This window comes from Anolis sagrei, chromosome 2 (assembly GCF_037176765.1).
Source record: "Anolis sagrei isolate rAnoSag1 chromosome 2, rAnoSag1.mat, whole genome shotgun sequence".
In the NCBI taxonomy this organism is placed as follows: Eukaryota; Metazoa; Chordata; class Lepidosauria; order Squamata; family Dactyloidae; genus Anolis; species Anolis sagrei.
In genome coordinates this window covers 66,083,744-66,100,540 of record NC_090022.1, presented here as the reverse complement: position 1 = coordinate 66,100,540, position 16,797 = coordinate 66,083,744, and the positions used below count along the sequence as shown (strand labels likewise).

General features: G+C 36.5%; 1 protein-coding gene across 20 annotated transcripts in view; it reads left to right on the top strand.

Annotated features, from left to right (window-relative positions):
* ATP2B2 (ATPase plasma membrane Ca2+ transporting 2) overlaps positions 1-16,797 on the top strand; it is a 572,092-nt gene that overhangs the window by 474,152 nt on the left and 81,143 nt on the right. For 14 of the 20 annotated variants that reach the window (XM_067463583.1, XM_067463578.1, XM_067463579.1 and 11 more), the window contains 3 exons: positions 5,319-5,441; positions 7,579-7,611; positions 10,342-10,437. In XM_067463583.1, coding sequence (XP_067319684.1) covers positions 5,319-5,441; positions 7,579-7,611; positions 10,342-10,437 — 252 coding nt within the window. The remainder of the gene's footprint in view (positions 1-5,318; positions 5,442-7,578; positions 7,612-10,341; positions 10,438-16,797) is intronic. The other 6 variants (XM_067463586.1, XM_060765928.2, XM_060765926.2 and 3 more) reach the window with 4 other exon arrangements.

Sequence of the window (16,797 nt, the reverse complement as noted above, 5' to 3'; positions counted from 1 at the left end):
CTATGGGAGAAAGGCGGCATGCATATTATATTAAATTAAATTAATAAATCAAATAAGCATGCCTTGAAACCTTATACTGTGTTAGATCTTGGACCATTTATCTAACCAAACATAAGTTCTCAACAGGGGTCTTTCATATTATTTTCAGTGGTCACTTTTAACTGGAAATGTTAGTGTCTGAAGAGGAGATTTTATATATTCTAACACATAGAGTCAAGTATTCTTCTATTGATATGCTCTCCAACAGCTTAGCCCAAATCTGGCACCAACAGTTTTGAACAGGCTGCCAAGATCCCAGTATCCTGGTGGAACTCACTGGAGCAAATGGCTGCTCCAGGTCCCTGGAACTGAATTATTGTGTACCATTTTGGGAAATTTAAATGTTCATCTGCTGCAATAGCCACCAAATAAATTCACATTCATGAAATCACCATAGTGGGAAGAAGGTACTTTGGCAAGAGTTCCCTCAGAACTGTGGAACCTCACAACCTTCTCTGAACCCTCTTCTGGATCTGCCATGGACCTGAATAAAAATGTAGATTATAAGTAGTTATGTTTGAAGAGATCATTGTATTTAAGAGTCCTGGCTGGAAGAAAAGTAGCTGAGAGAAAGCTGTGCATAGCGAAGAATGGGGGAGTATGGACTTGAGAATCCTAAAATCAAGAGATGTTAGTTGTCTGGTCACTATGCTTTATTAGTTCTCTAAACAAACAAATAAATAAATAAAGTGGCTATATTAAGGAATCAGGTCAGTTACTGCCTGGAGAAAAAACAAGTCAGATTCACTTTTGGTTCTCTGGCAGTAAATGTTCCAGTATGCGTTTCTTATTAAACAGAAAGAGCATAAGAGCAAGCTTCCAACCTGAAAGGCCCCATGCTCTTTCGATTTCACTGAGCATGCAGATAATGTTTGCCTTCCATTTGCACTCACTTTTCAGGGAAAGAGTTTAGCTGCACTGGTTATGCCACATATTTCTCTTTACTTTAATCTTATTGTGACCATAAGATGATGTTTTCCCTTCTATATATTTACACTCATGGTTTCTATATTAACAAGTTTTACTTTAGAGGTTATGGTGTTTGCTTTTCATTTGTGGATCATTGTGAATGTGAGCTAAATGTGGAGAAATAGTGCAAGGAAGTCTATTCCATATCAACCAAGGATCAAACCCCTTCATTCCCTCTTCTTCATGCTATGTAGAGGAGAAAATATTTCTTAATATAGGCCCCTTCCACACAGATGTATAAAATCCACATTGATTTGGACTATATGGCAGTGTGGATTCAGATAACCCAGTTCAAAGCAGATATTGTGAATTATCTGTCTTCATATTCTGGGTTATATGGCTGTGTGGAAGGCACCCCAGTTTTTCCATTGGCCCTTTTGATGATACAGTGTAGACTGTGGTATAGTTTCATTTTAGAACGCCTTAGTGAAGCATCCACAGGATGAAAGAACTGCTCATTCCAAAACGTTTGGAACATTAGCATGCCAGCTAATGTATTGCTGTTAGTGGTGTAGTGGTTTGAGTGTTGGATTAGGACTCTGGGAAATAAATCCGCACATGGAAACTCCACTGGGTGACCTTGGTCAAGTCCCACCCTCTCACCCTCAGGAGACAATGCAAACCTCCAGTGAACAAATGTGGCCTATAGAAAGTCATCTTACAATTACCATAAATTAGAAATGGCTCAAAAGGATACCACACTAAACAGTAAGAAGAAATTAATTCTAAAATAATTCCATAATACCAATCTTTTTAGAGAATTTATGATATAAATTTGTGTGAGGGATGATTACTTTTAACTTTTGTTATTAATAAAATTTCTACAAATGGCCAAACACTCCCCCTTTCTCAGAATATCCCATCAAAGCAACAAAGCAATACACACCAATATCATTATTCAAATGTTAGTATGTTTCAGCAATGATCTTCATTCTAGACATAGAGGTACATGCCTTGGACACATTCCATTTGATTTTGGATACAATTCAAAGGGCTGCTTTTGACTTGGATTTGTTCAGTGGGAGTGTTGCCTTTGCTTTCCTTTGAGTCTGAGACAGTGTGACTTGCCCAATATCACCCAGTGGGTTTCTATGGCAGAGTAGTTTTCATAGTCACAGTCCAACACTCAAATCACTCAAAGTACTGCACTACAGTGGTTCTCCTAAAAACCTCATAGTCATATTGTTTTTAACTGTTGAGTTTCATTTGTAAAATGGAACACACATTTATGATATTACTAATAAGTAGCAAAAGAAACCCTTCTTGCAAAAGGTTAGGTACCATTTCACAGTGAGAACAGTCCAGTTCATATTTCCTGAATATGCACAAGAATCACACATATTTAGAAATATAAGGGAAGAGATTTGGTCATATCCTTCAGTGAAACGAAGAACACAATTTATATGTCTTCAAAGGTGGTGATGAAGTTCAAATCTTCTAGGGTGTTTTGCATGCCCCTTCAGAAATTCCAGTTGGAAACACAGTTCCCCTTAGCCTTTAAGTGTTTTATGTGAGCTATCCCTCTGTTTCACACGTCTTGGTGCAATGAAGTTGCTTTGCAAAAAACAGAAGTAAAAGAAATTGTCGTCATAGGCACAATGCAATATTAATGAATGCATTAAAAATGTATGTTCCACTTTAGTATTGTTTAAATACTATACTATATCTGAAATTACACTTGGATGCTTAAAGGCAGGAGATAATATCAGAAAACATCTCAATATCTTTTGAGAAAAGAGTTCAGTATAGAGACATAATATTGCTTGCTCTTAGCATTAATTAAAATAAGAGGGCCGGGGAATGCAAGGAAATTACAGAACACAGGCAAGACAATCCAAATAGTTAGCTCTTATTAAATAAACGTCTAAAGAGATTGGTAAACCTGATTTTGCGACCCCTAACCTTTCCTTGTGACCCCGATTTAAAACAGGATCACAAAATTCTGCTGAATTACGTAGGCTGTGGCACTTGGAAGCATTGAAGATCAGACAAAAACAGAGAAGACAGCTGTCAGTACCCTCTCTCCCCCATACATCCAGTATTTTATTTATTTATTTATTTATTTATTTACAGTTCTTATATTCCGCCCTTCTCACCCAGCAGGGGACTCAGGGCGGATTACAGTAAACACATATATGGCAAACATTCAATGCCAGTTTGACAAACAACATTTAACAGACAAATACACCGAGGCTATTTAACTTTTTTCTGGCTGCCAGGGGAGCTGCTGCTTTTCATCGTCCATCAACGACACCGTTTAATAATAATAATAATAATAATAATAATAATAATAATAATAATAATCTTTATTTATACCCCACCACTATCTCCCCTGTGGGGACTCAGAGTGGCTTACATGAGGCCAAGCCCGAACAACATATTACAGTAATAAAATCAAAACATAAACAACAAATAACAACAACATCATCAAAATTACATTTTAAAAAACGTAGTCATAAAATAACATTCTAATAAACATAATCATGATAACGATAACAATGGGTGGGCCGCATATACAGGATAAAAACAATTAAACTGAAATGAGAGAAAATAGGAGCAGGACAATTACGGGGTTTAATAAAATACATAGAGTTGTGAGGCTAAACATCCCATTTGGGGGCGCGAGCTCCAGTAGCAAAAATGTTGGGGGGTGCAAAATGTCGTGGTGTGCACCTAATCATCAAAGGCGCAGCGGAAAAGTCAGGTTTTAAGGTTCTTTTTAAACATTTCTAGTAAAGGGACTTTCCTGATCTCTCCAAGTAAAGAGTTCCAAAGTCGGGAGCCACTGAGGAGAAGGCTCTCTCCCTTGTTCCCACAAGACGTATATGGCTGCATCACAGATTTCTAGGATGTCATTATAATATGAGCAGTTTTATTTATAACCTATACTTGGCTATGGAAACCCACTGGGTGACTTTGGGTAAATCCCATTCTCTCAAGTTCAGAGTGATGCAAAGACAAATTCATTTGAATAAATCTTGGCAAAGGGAACTTCATGATAAGTTCCCTTTAAGATCATCATAAGTCGGAAATGAGTTGAAGACACACAACAACAATTTGCCTTCAATGTTTTTTTTACCATCATCTTTTTAACGTTTCACGTTTTAGCCTTTTTGTGAACCATCCTGAATACCAATCTGGATGAAAGGCAACAATCAACCTTTCTATATATGTGTGATGCCTTGCATTAATTGTTTTAATTATATTTAGGTTTGGTTTATTACTGAAAGGTGTCTTTGTTTAGTTTTGTAGAGAAGCAGGATCAAATGTTTTTATAAATAAATAAATGGTTCTTTGTCTGCTCTTTAGAATGACATTACTTGAACCAGGTTTGATTTCTTATGGTGCATATTTTTTACTTTCTGTAAGATCCTTTATTGGTTGAGACTGCAAAAATACAATATTAAAGAAATGCATGGCAGCATGAAAGCAGCCATGCAAGACACTGGTTGAGGGGTTGGGGAGGACAATTCACATCCATAAAAGTGGTCTTTTTGGTGACAAGCATCAATCAACACAATTCTAAATGTGAATGTTATTGAATTTATTTTTTTAAATGTAGAGTTATGTCTAGTGATGGTGCCTTATTTTCATTCTTTACTGTTACAATATTTTGTTCCAGAATATTCTCTTTTATTACAGGGAGGACCACAACTCTCAAAAACACTGTGGTGGTGGTGGTTGTTGTTGGGGGGGGGGGGGCTCAAGAAGATATGAAAAATTGGTGAAGTTCAGGTGGTCCTGCTCAAGTGGAAGTCCTTCCCTAGACTGCATATGATCTGCCATGTATTTTGCATAATCATCATTATATTACCATCATCTTTTATTTATATCCCACCACCATCTCACAGAGGGGCTCATGGTGGCTCACAAAACACTCAAGGTGTGACATGCAAAATACAAGTGCAAAACAAAACATATGAGCAGACAATAAACAATCAACAATCATATATATTATTAGAGAGTCTAAACATGGTCGAAGGCTTTCAAAGTAGAAATGAGCAGGGCTTGCATTGAAGACTGTTCTGCCCCATTGCATTGAACACTGTATACAATGAACTCTGCAATTGCCACCTCCATGTTGCAAATAATGAAGCAGAGGGATTGTTGCCACTATTCTTGATATGAGAGATGTGGCTACAACCCAAAGGAAAGTTCAATATTCTTAAAAGTGTACTTATTTTCCAATTGGAGAGTGGTCTTCAATTTCATCACGGGCCACAGGTTTTATTTTTAACAAATAGTATTGTTTAAAAGTGTGGTCTTGTAAAGGACAGTCAATTCACATCTACCTTTACAAATCTTTTCAGGTACCCATGTCATGGAGGGTTCTGGAAGGATGGTTGTCACGGCAGTAGGAGTTAACTCTCAGACAGGCATCATCTTTACCCTGCTAGGCGCTGGTGAAGAAGAAGAAAAGAAGGATAAAAAAGGTACACATTTCATGTCATCCTATCTCTTAGCTTTTTCCTAAGAGATGTCTGTATTTACTTGAATTTATACTGATGTAGTCACACCTGATTATGAGTCCTGGCTTCTGAAGACCTTAATAAGTTCCATGGGTTAGAAGTACATCTGGCATTTTGAGAGATGCAAAACCTTTGTCAAGTTAGAGAAGTGAAAGGTAAGAAAGCGGTCCTAAATCAGCTGTATTGTGTACACTTCAGATGAACATCATTGTGTATTTATGCTTTCATAAGAAATTCAAATGTTCATTATTCAAAATTCATAACAAATTAAATTTTTTGCATATTAAATTCATTGTTCTAGTATAAATGAAATACATTCTTGTTCCAATACATTCCTGACTTCATTAAATTGTCATAAAAATGAAAATAAGCTCTTAATTTGTAACTATAAAATATATTTGCGTATAATTGTCCCCTGTATACATATATTTAGATTTATTTTATTTTATACTTCTATAACATGGTTTCTCCTTCTACTCTATACAGTATGCAAATGACACTGATTAATTTTTTTGTAATTAAATGGTTCCAAGCCACCTATCTGAACTCTGCTCAATAGTTTGATAGTTAAGGTGAATTTATTCAAATGTGTAGACGCACTGGGAGCAGTAGGTGCACTCAAATAAAATGATTTCAGCCATGAGAGGAAGGCAGTTTAATCAATGAAGCAGAATATTTGGATCTAATAGAATACCTGGAGGCAGGCTACCTGGGAGCTTCCCTTAATAGACTACCACTGGAAACGATGTTGTTTATGTTTTGTGGAAAGTGATGCAGATATTACTGCTATGTTTCCAGAGGCAGGCAGCTATTTTTATCATTTCATCTTCATGAAAGCTAAAGCTAGGGGTAACTGCTAAGACTACAAGGGTATATAGAAATTCATCATGGGTTTATCTTGAAGTATTTTTGTTGTTTTTATTGTTCAGCTGATTCAGTGTTATTGCTGGACTATGCTAATGTTGTACAATTGAGAAATTTTGTTTTATCGAATCATACATTAGTATAGTCAACAAATCTTTTGTTTAAAATAAAACAGATAAAATTATACTTTCTCAGATTTTTACCAATTTGTCCCATAATTCTAGTGTCCTTATGCTGATATTGCAGTCTGAAATCCAGTTAAGATGGCATGTATTGTGATTAGGATTTGGTAGCGCAAAGGAGAGAAGGAGGAGAAGTTCTCATTGAGCAAATCCACTTCCACTTGTGTGATTTTGTATTCCATCCTAGGTGTATTCAGATTGTTGTGTCCATTTTCTCTAAGTAAATTATGTCTTGCTATATGTTATATTAATGTGACAAGTGTAGCACAGGTAACCAAGTACGTTAAAGTTTTTTTTAAAAAAAAACATAAGTTTTAAAAAATTCTATTGTGAATATGTTTAATTATTTGGAAGATGTCTTTGGTCCCATCCTGGAAGAAAGGCATCATACAAACATAATAGACAAATCAGTCAATAAATAAATAGTTAACACATTTTAAAGAATCAACATTTAAAATAAAAGTCCACACTACATCGTTTTATCTTGTGTATCACTATATAAATGTGTATACTTTTTTTCTTTAAGTGATAACATCCCGTCTAATTATCAGTTGTTTTCTTCTTGGAATAGTGTGCAGTTCTTTTTTACCCTGTATTGTATTTTTTCTAATCTTTTTTTAAAAAAAAGACTACCCGCTAATTTACATTGTCAACAAAGGGATAGGTGTGGGGAAAGATTCATGTCTGTCATATAGCTTTCATTATACATCCACTAAAACGTCTAATGAAATGCTTTCAAAATTCATTCTCCAATCATTCAAGTAAGCCTCAGGCTGCATGGAGTTGCAATCTTCCAAGCACTGTTCCTGTCCTCTCGCTATTTGTTTAAACAGGACTTGGGCATAGTCCCAGCATGAACCCCTTTGAAACAGTCTGTGGTCTGCAGCAACAGTGCTCCTTAAACTATGTCCCTATTTTTAAGCACAAACATCATACATTAATTGTATGTATGCTTGAAGCTTTTGAAAGCCTACCAATCACATGTGTTTGCATTTCAGTTTTCTATAGCATATGCCTTTCTCCCTCATTAACATTCTGTAAAAATCATCATGCAGGTGTGAAACAGGAAGATGGACATCCAGTTTCAGGTAGAGTAAGAAACCTTCCATCCCAAAGGAGAATATGGGCTTTTTTTTGTAAAGGGGCTGTCCTGCTGATGGTGCTACAAATCAAAAAGAGAAAGATCTGAGTGAATGGTCAAGAAAACTTATATCTGCTATTTGGTTGTAATTGAAATGGGGATCTCAATTTGGACTACATTATCCTTCTTTTTATCTAATTGTTTTCTGATTACATCTCTGCAAATTCTTTATCCATTTAAACTGTGGGTACAAAGCACAGACCACAATCATTCATTTTAACTTTTATTGAACACAAGGTTCAAACCAGCCCAGCTTAAATACTCAAACTTTAAGAAGATGCAGTCAGGCCTTTGGTGAGTGGGTGCTGGACTGGCATAGGCAATATCAAGAGACACTGCAATTAGTAGGTATTGAGAGATTTCTCCTCGATGAATAGGAGTGGATCTATACCAGTTGTTCCCAACTTGGGATCCATGGACCACCAGTGGTCTGCAAGAACTAAAATATGGTCCACGGCCTCACCGTTACTTCACCGTTGTAACAAGAGTGGCTGGTCTCGCAAAACCCTCTTATAGTGCAGAGGCTTATTAAATATGGTTTTCTGTGAGCGAGCAGATGGAGAGTACTGGATGACATATGTTCTATATCAGAAACGAGAGCTGATGTGGTCTATCCAATGTAATTTTCTGAATCAGTATCCCAGATAACCAAACCAAATCTCAAGTTGACCAAAAAACAATTTGTGACCCTTTTGGTACTAACGTTGAAAAGTGGTCCCTGGTCAAAGTGGTAAAAAAAGGTTGGGAAGCACTTATCTACACTGACCCTCTATGCCAAGGCTGATTCAGCATGGTGTATGCTGGATAAACCCCAAGAGAGGTCAGATAGTCCCTCCCCCGGCCACTGCAAAGTTGGGAGCGGTTCCTGCTGTCCAGCAATGCTAAGCCCAGTTCAGTGTCATTGAAGAACAACCATTAATGTCTTCTCCCAGTGTCCATGTTGCAGTGGTCTATGGTTATGACATGGGTCCTCCCAGTCCCTTGTTGCCTGCAGTGTCATCAGCCAGGGTGACGAGGAGACAAGAAAGAAGGGAGAGGAGAAATGCCTTCTCCTCTCCCCCTCTTCTCCAGTCACCCCTTGCTCCTAGTCACTACAGACAATGGCCAACAGATAGGTTCTATGTTGCAGCCAGAGAGCACTGGGACATGGAAGATGGGAGTGGACTGTAAGTGTCATCCTGTGTCCCTCAGCTGCCTGAGCACAAGAATCAAAGGGTGGCAGTGAGCACAGTTGTATCTGGTTCTGCAGTGGACCCAGCCGAACTTCTCAGGTTAGAGGGACTTTGAATCCTGGGCCAGAATTTGGATCCCCCCCCCCCCCCCCCATTTTGATTAACACAGGACAAGGCTGTGTTGAGGTGGCCTTGTCTTGCAGTAACCCGGATTAGCTTCATTTGGCTGCCATGGAGCTGACCCAGGTTCATTCCACAGTATATTGTCAGTATACATGTACCCAAAGTCTAGTTCTTTTAAAAAATGTTGAATCCAGTGTTCACCAATTGCAGCAAATTCCAGACATTAGCTATGATCTGGGGAAAGGAGATCTCATTTCATAGGTTTGAGGAGATGATACATGTTGCCCACTACTGCATTGGTACCCACTATAATCACAAATATTACTAACTCACTTGGACCAGATGCCGATTCTTGACATGATTTGTGTGTCACTAAAAAGAAACCAAAATCATTTTTTCCCAGAAATATGTATACCTTTCAGAACCAAAAGTGTTTGAAGGCCCAAAAGTTAATTTTAAAAACTCAAAGAAAAAAAAGCAACGTTATTTCAGATCAGACATTCACTGTGGATTGTTCACTCAGCTCTGGCTCTTCAACATCTCAATCTATACAAAATCTTTATTAAACTTTCACTTTCTTCTGCTGTGAAGGAACATCTTGCCTGACCTATCCCTTCTTTATAAAGCAAACTTTTGATACCATAGAACTGTGATTGATTTTATTTTATTTTTCTATCTTCAACTAATACTAAAGGAAAGAAGAAGAAGAAGAGTACTGATAACAAACATATTTGATCAAACTTGAACTGACTATAGAAAGAGTGTCAAATATAGCTAGTTGATGTACTGTTGGGTTTCCCTAAATCACTGTTATACATAATATGGTAGATGCCTGCTTGGGAGTAAGTCCCACTGAACTCAGTAGAGCTTGGTTCTGATTAGGCATGTAAAGGACAACACTGTGAAATATGTGATTTAGTGTTTTGTTTTTAAGGAATGAAGCATTTTAAATAGGGTACCTTTTAGATGCATGTATAAAGTGGATTAATTCTCGATGCAGTAATTTAAATGCAGGTATTTAAATACTTTTCCCATAAGTTTCATTTAAAATCATTTTAAAAAGAAAGAAGGCAAGTGGAGAGGAAGAAATTGAAATACTATGTAAAGTCAGATTTCACCAACTGTGTTAACTCTGTTAAATGTCTTTCACGTTATTTTTTGTAATATTCCACATATGAGTTTTTGTTCCCCACTTTTGTAACATTCTTGTAATGACATTCATTTTTTAAAAACATTATGTTGCATACTTTAAAACAAACCTGTTTTGGAGAAGAAAGAAAAATGAAGCCACATTAGTCCATAAATGTTCTTGTTTCTGTCATGTGAATTTGTTCATATTATTATGATTTACTCTTTTTTTTCTTTTATTCATTATTGCTCAGTAGATTCTTCCCATACCTCCTTCCATCCTCCTTCAACTACAGATGGGGCAGCAGGTGCAAATGCCACTGATAATGCAAATACCAGCTTAGTCAATGGTACGTTAAGAACACCTAGCTTGTTTTATTTGACGGATTTCTCTCCTAACTATATAAGCTTCCCTCTTTCTATTCTGAACTGCACAGATGTTGTATGTGCATGTGATTACCATGTGAGAGCTCCTATTGTACTGCAGCTTATAAGAGATGCCACAAATCCCATTTTTTGTACTAGCCAGCCAAATCTTTGTTTCTCACTGAAGCAACAATGAGGCGAGAAAAAAGTAGGAATTAAGGAACCTTTTAATGCTGACCCAAATGATTTCAAACAACATACTAACATATCTCAAACCTGTTTTCCCCTCCCACAAGGTTTTCAGTGTCAAACTGGTCTTCCTGTGTGTTTTTTTCAGTACATATTTGAAAAGAGAGCATGATGTTGGATTATGTTTTTTGTCCTGTTTTTTCAATGTGGCACTCTCATAAGCATTCATAGTCTCAATGTAGTTTTTGGGAAAACAATCCTGCTGGGGTCAGGAATCTGGCTTGAACACAACCAGTAGCATTGTAGTGCTTTATTGTGCTTCCCACAAACTTTTGACTCAGCACTGAGCTAAGCATTTAGGTGATGATACTAGAGAACCAAACATCGCTGTGTGCTCCTGTGCATGTGCTTGGATATGGTTTCATATGTTGTTTTTCTTTTACATGTATAACTTCAGTTCTGAATTTTCAAATGTGGTTTTGGCTAGCTTTTTGACTTCATTTCTTAGCATGTCCATATGTTAAACTGCTTCATTAAAAAGATAAAGCAATAGCAAGTATGATTGGGTGAGTTTCAGTTTCAGTTTTGAAAGAATACTTACCTTTCTTAACTATTACAATATTTTCATGTGTATGTGTGCGTGCTTTTAGCATCTGCCGTATTATTTATTTTCCCATTAATAGAAACAAAAGCATAAATATTATACAATGTCTGTTCACGTGATTCATAGTAATGTATGTTTTGCATTCTTTAATTTTTTTAAAAAAGAAAGTAGAATGTGTTTTATGAATTCTTGCAGTGGTTCTCAACCTGTGGGTCCCCGGATGTTTTGGTCTTCAACTCCCAGAAATCTTACCAACTGGTAAACTGGCTGGGATTTCTGGGAGTTGTAGGCCCAAACTCCTAGAGAATCCTAGAAATTATACTCAAGAGACCCTGTTATCCTGGAGTGTAGATTGCCCCACACAGTAATTTTGCACTTTCATGAAATTTCAGTCCTCAAATTTCTAGCATTGCAGAGAGTGAGACATCAAAGACATTTAACACCCAGGATACTTACAGGATACTTTCCTTGGTAACTGTGCTTATTCCCTTTCTTCAGCTGCCTAAACAGTTTTTCTAAATATTCACATAACGTTAATGCAATGCTACAAATTTGTGGACTGAAAGAAAGTGTAATTGGGTGGTTTAATTCTTTTTGGGGGCAATGCCCTCATTTTGCTCCCCTGTAGCAACACCGCTTTCCCTGTTAATCTGCAGTGCTTACTTTTGTATCCTTTGGATGCAATTTGGTCATATTAGAGTGCTCTGTACAAGTGCTCTTAGGCTGAAAGGAAATAAATCACATATTCAGTCTATTCTTGCCAGATCCTGGGGCCAGGAAATGTATTGAACTCTTGTTTCAGCCGTGACCTTTGAGAGTGTAAGGTTTCTAAAGACACAAAAAGAGCACAAGGATAAAGAGACTTGAACTTCATAGGAAGAGGAATAAACTGAGACCAGGGCTTAGAATGTTATTTTCAGCCTATTTGCTAGTCCCAACTAGAATAATGCCATTGAATCAGTACTAACCAAAATGGATTCAGTTTAAAACAGGATCAGCAATTGTACTTAAATGTGTGCTCATTCAGATTTTACCCGACCAATGCATTTTTAATTGAGCAGAGGATTGTTGAATCATATCAAAACTATGCTTTTTTAAAGCTGTCATCACTTCTGAAGTCCATTTATCATGAGGCAAGGAGTGCTATGTGATGAAAATAAGTCTAAATATATTATAGCCAGTTTCACACTTCCTTGGATTCTAGTGAATAGGAATTCATATAATCTTTTTTCTGGTTCTGGATACACCCCAGTCCCATTTACTTGTGAATCATATTGGAATCAAAGTCTTTAGAAATTTGCAAGATCACACTCTTAATATTATCACAGTTCACACTCACTCCTCAGGGAACTGTGAAAGTATTTTAAAATGACAGTTTAATAGTTAACTGTGAAGACGGTCCCAGAAGCAAGAAGAGGGAGAGAAGATTGATGGGGAGGTGGGAGGAAGATTGGCAGCTGTCTTGCAAAGGTTGCACAGTGAACTATTTAATTTTAGTAGTGGAAGGAAAGTGGTGGAAGCTGGGAAGGGGAGCAGGAGAAAAAGAAAGGCCTTTATTCCTTTTTATAATTTTCCTTTATTCCCATAACATAGGGACAGGTCAAGGGAGTCCTTTTGGTTCTCAATTAATTCCATTAAAACTGCAAAGAGAAAGACATTTTCTTCAGCCATGGCAAAATGTTACCAAGTAGAGCGCTTTGAAATGCAAAGAAAGACCACTCCAGCCCAGAAGAACAAAATACTCCCAGAAATAACTTGCTCACCAATTTAGTGGTTCTGAGGTGCAAAAGCAGTTGCCACCCAAAAGATCTATAAACTGCCTGCAAAAATAAGAAATGGGCACAGAGTGATCAACTGGGAAGGATGTTCAACAAGTACAGGAATTCTGAAGTATAGCCTTTAGATACAAGGCTCAAAAAAGAGCCTCTCTCCACCAAAACAAACAACACCAGTTATCCTGCTTCCACACAAAATTTGAGAGTACCTACCATGAATTAAAATCGCAGGTCAATCTAGATGAATCAATATGGGATAAACCCATATTTGTTTAGACCTGAAGCCTTTAAAGAAATCAAAATAGAAATATGACAAACAAATCTAAATACTCAATTAATACTACTGAATAAAATCACTCTCTACTTGCTGCCAAACATCCATATGACTCTTTATCACCTTCACATTACAGAGAAAACATTTAAAATTGACTTTCCATCCTCCAGCCAAACACATCTACTTAAAGAATAGTTATCTTCTTATTACTGTCTTCTAAACAGTTCTAACTTCTATCTAACAAGTAAAACAAGTATAGTCTAATCCACAAATGCCATGCATTTTCATATTTTCCTTCTTTGTTAAAGTTAAGGGCTCACAGTCCTTAATAAAGTTGTCCAATGATTTCTGTTTTATTCAGTTAGATCTATCCCTCTGCTATCTCAAACATCTTGAAAACCCAATTTTCTTTTATTGGCAAGTTTGTATTTTTCTATTTCTTCTCACTCTAAGATCATATAATGCATCAGTTTCAAGATTAATTCGTTCGTTCATCAATCCCAACAAAAGTAATTCCTATTCATGATTCATTTTGGTTTCAAATATATTTTGCATCCTTGCATCAAAGCCCCAATATTTCTTAGCTATATCAAAGGTCCACATTTAGTAAAATGTACTTTGATGTAGTTCACATTTCTAGCATAGATTTATTGGCCCACTTATACATTATAGATAAATTTGTTGGAGTCAAATGTCATCAACAGAAACATTCAAATCAAAACTTAATATTCTTTTTAAAACATTTAGTCCATATTCTTTTCCAACTCTCAGCCCATCTGAAAAATTAAACTAAAGAACTTTGGATCTCTTTAGTTTCATTTTCCATTCCCCAGGAAGGTGTAGCAGGCCTATGGCTCCTATGGAGGATTTTTTTGATGTTGTTTTTAAGGGCAAAACAGGGAGCAGGAAGGGGAGGCTGCCTGAGTCTAGGGAGGTGGAATGGTTATGGAAACTGCCTGTTGCATGTGCAACCCCTGGAGACAGTCCCCATTACCTCCATACCTGGAAAGGTCCAGATTTTTCAGTAGATATCCAGACTTTTGCAGATATCTTTTAAACTTGGAACAAACCTGGATAATCAGGTTTTTCCAGATTGAAGTGGATTAGCCTGATTTATGCCTCAATTGCTGGTATTATGAATCCATCGCAGATATTGTATCACTTTGCAAAAACTGAATGAAAGCATTGTGACTTTCTATGCTTTCAGAAGACAGTTTTATCCTAGATCAATTTGTAACAAAACACAGAACAATATTTTATTGAAATCGTCTGTTTATATGATGATGCATTCATTTTATGTATCAGCAAAATGTGCATTCCATTCACACTTCATATAAACAACTGCTTATGGTACACAAAACGTGCTCATCCTTTCCTGTACATTGATAACAGCTAGTGAAACTGCCCCCTTTACATCAGCTAAGTAAGCATGCAAGGAAACAAGCATCTCTGTCCTAGGCCAGACCAAGAGAAACTCATGTCATGAATTATGTTGCTAGTTACAGTAGTAAATTTCAGCATATGAAAACACTGCATAGAGTCAACCTATAGCTATCCAGTTTCAGGTTGAACAGAAGCTTTGCTTTAAAATAGAGATATGACTGAAAATGACCCAAAATGTAATAACATTACATGCTTTCCTCCTCCCCAAAATCCCTGATTTGTTTCTGTTACATGCTCACAAGTTGTATCAGATTTTGTTGTGATAACATTGCTGTTTCTCCAGAATCATAGTCACTAGATTATGGTGACCCACCTTACCTGCAGAACTGGAAGTCCTTATAGTTCTTAAAGGAATGAATCATCTTTATTTCCTTATTTCCCTTTTCCTCTTTAAATTTCTCATAAAAACTTGTTACCTTGGCACATGTTCATTAGAGTTCTAAATAAAAAGATTGGATAAACAGATAAAATTGAATGAATAGAATATAATTTTAAATAATCATTTTTTTAAAAAGGTTATTTACAAAAATACATTTTTTTTCAAGTAGACCTTGTGTTTTAGAAAGTTTACCTTCTCCGAATTTAATATTGGAAAATATTTTTTGTGATAACAGATTAGAAATGAAGTCTTTTGTAAAGATTGCTGCTCTTATTGTAATTATTTGAAACATTTATATCTATTTTAAAAGTGCCAGTCTCAAAAATGCAGAATAAATGAGTACATACTTGTTTTCTGATCCCGAACCCTATCTATACGCTTAGAGCTTTATGCATGTTGTATGCTGACACATTCATTTCAATGGAGGAAGAAGGTAGGTATCTGAAAAACATGTGCATTTATAGCTGTTTCCTCTGTTGAAATAATGTGGAATGACTACTTGAATAGGTGGAGAAACTGTATGCATATTGTGTGGGAAATCACCAGATTGGATTGATTACTATCACTATTTTATTTGTATGGCATTTTATCTCTTTCAAATGTTACGTTGTCTGACAATGTGATTACAAGAACTGAATATTGTTAAGGATTTTAATTGTGGTCATGTTCCTCTGCATTTTAAAATCAAAATTCATTGTTTATTTAATTTAGTCATTGATAATCTTCGTAATCAGAGACCTTATAGATTTAGGTAATCTAATAGAAATCATTTGATTATTGGACATTCAGACTGAAATAAACTTCACCAATAACTTTCAGCTTAAATCCTTGTCCATTTTTACAGTATAAGGCAAAATCATAACTATATCATGTGTGTCATCATTCTGCTAGTAGATGTTAATTTATCATGATCTGAATAGATGTCAATTTATTACACTCTGAATAGTGTCTTGATTTTCAACAACAGGACTATAGAATGTCTTATCATTTAGGAAAATATTTGGGTATGAATTTTCATTCACAGCAAATGGATAATTAGGCAACATACTCACTCTGCTTTGCAGAGTGTGGACAAAGGAATTTATGAATGTGCAACTACAATTATTATTATTGTTATTATTTATATCCCACATTTTCTCTCCACAAAGAGACTCAAAGAAGCTTACACAAGGTAGTGACTTTGTGAATGAGTAACCACAAGGTAGTTTGCATCCAAATAAAATAGGGTAGAGTTGAAATTCTATTCATTCAGTTTGCATTTTAGTCAGAATTTAGCTAACTGCACTAATTCAAACTAGTGTCAATGAAAACTTAGGGCAGTTCTGCACAGATGCACAAAGCAAGCTCAATACGGACTCTCTCAACCACCTCAGAATTGGTGGGGAACCCCCACTGCCCAGCAACTCAAAATGTCCTCATATCACAGCTGGCCCCAGCTGAGACAACCCAATTTACTGGACTCTTGGGGCTCACTGGCTGGGGATAGCCATGACATAGGAGTCGGGAATGGGAGGGGACTGCTATCCTACATCTTCCTGCCTGATTCCAGGGAGCACGGAATGGTTGTCAGGATAGTTGCAGCCAGTTCCATTTAGTTCTACTGGATTGTTTCTAAGTGGTCAGTGTAGATGTCCCCTGAATATTCACTTTGCTAAGCTTTGCAATTCATTTCTTCAGTGA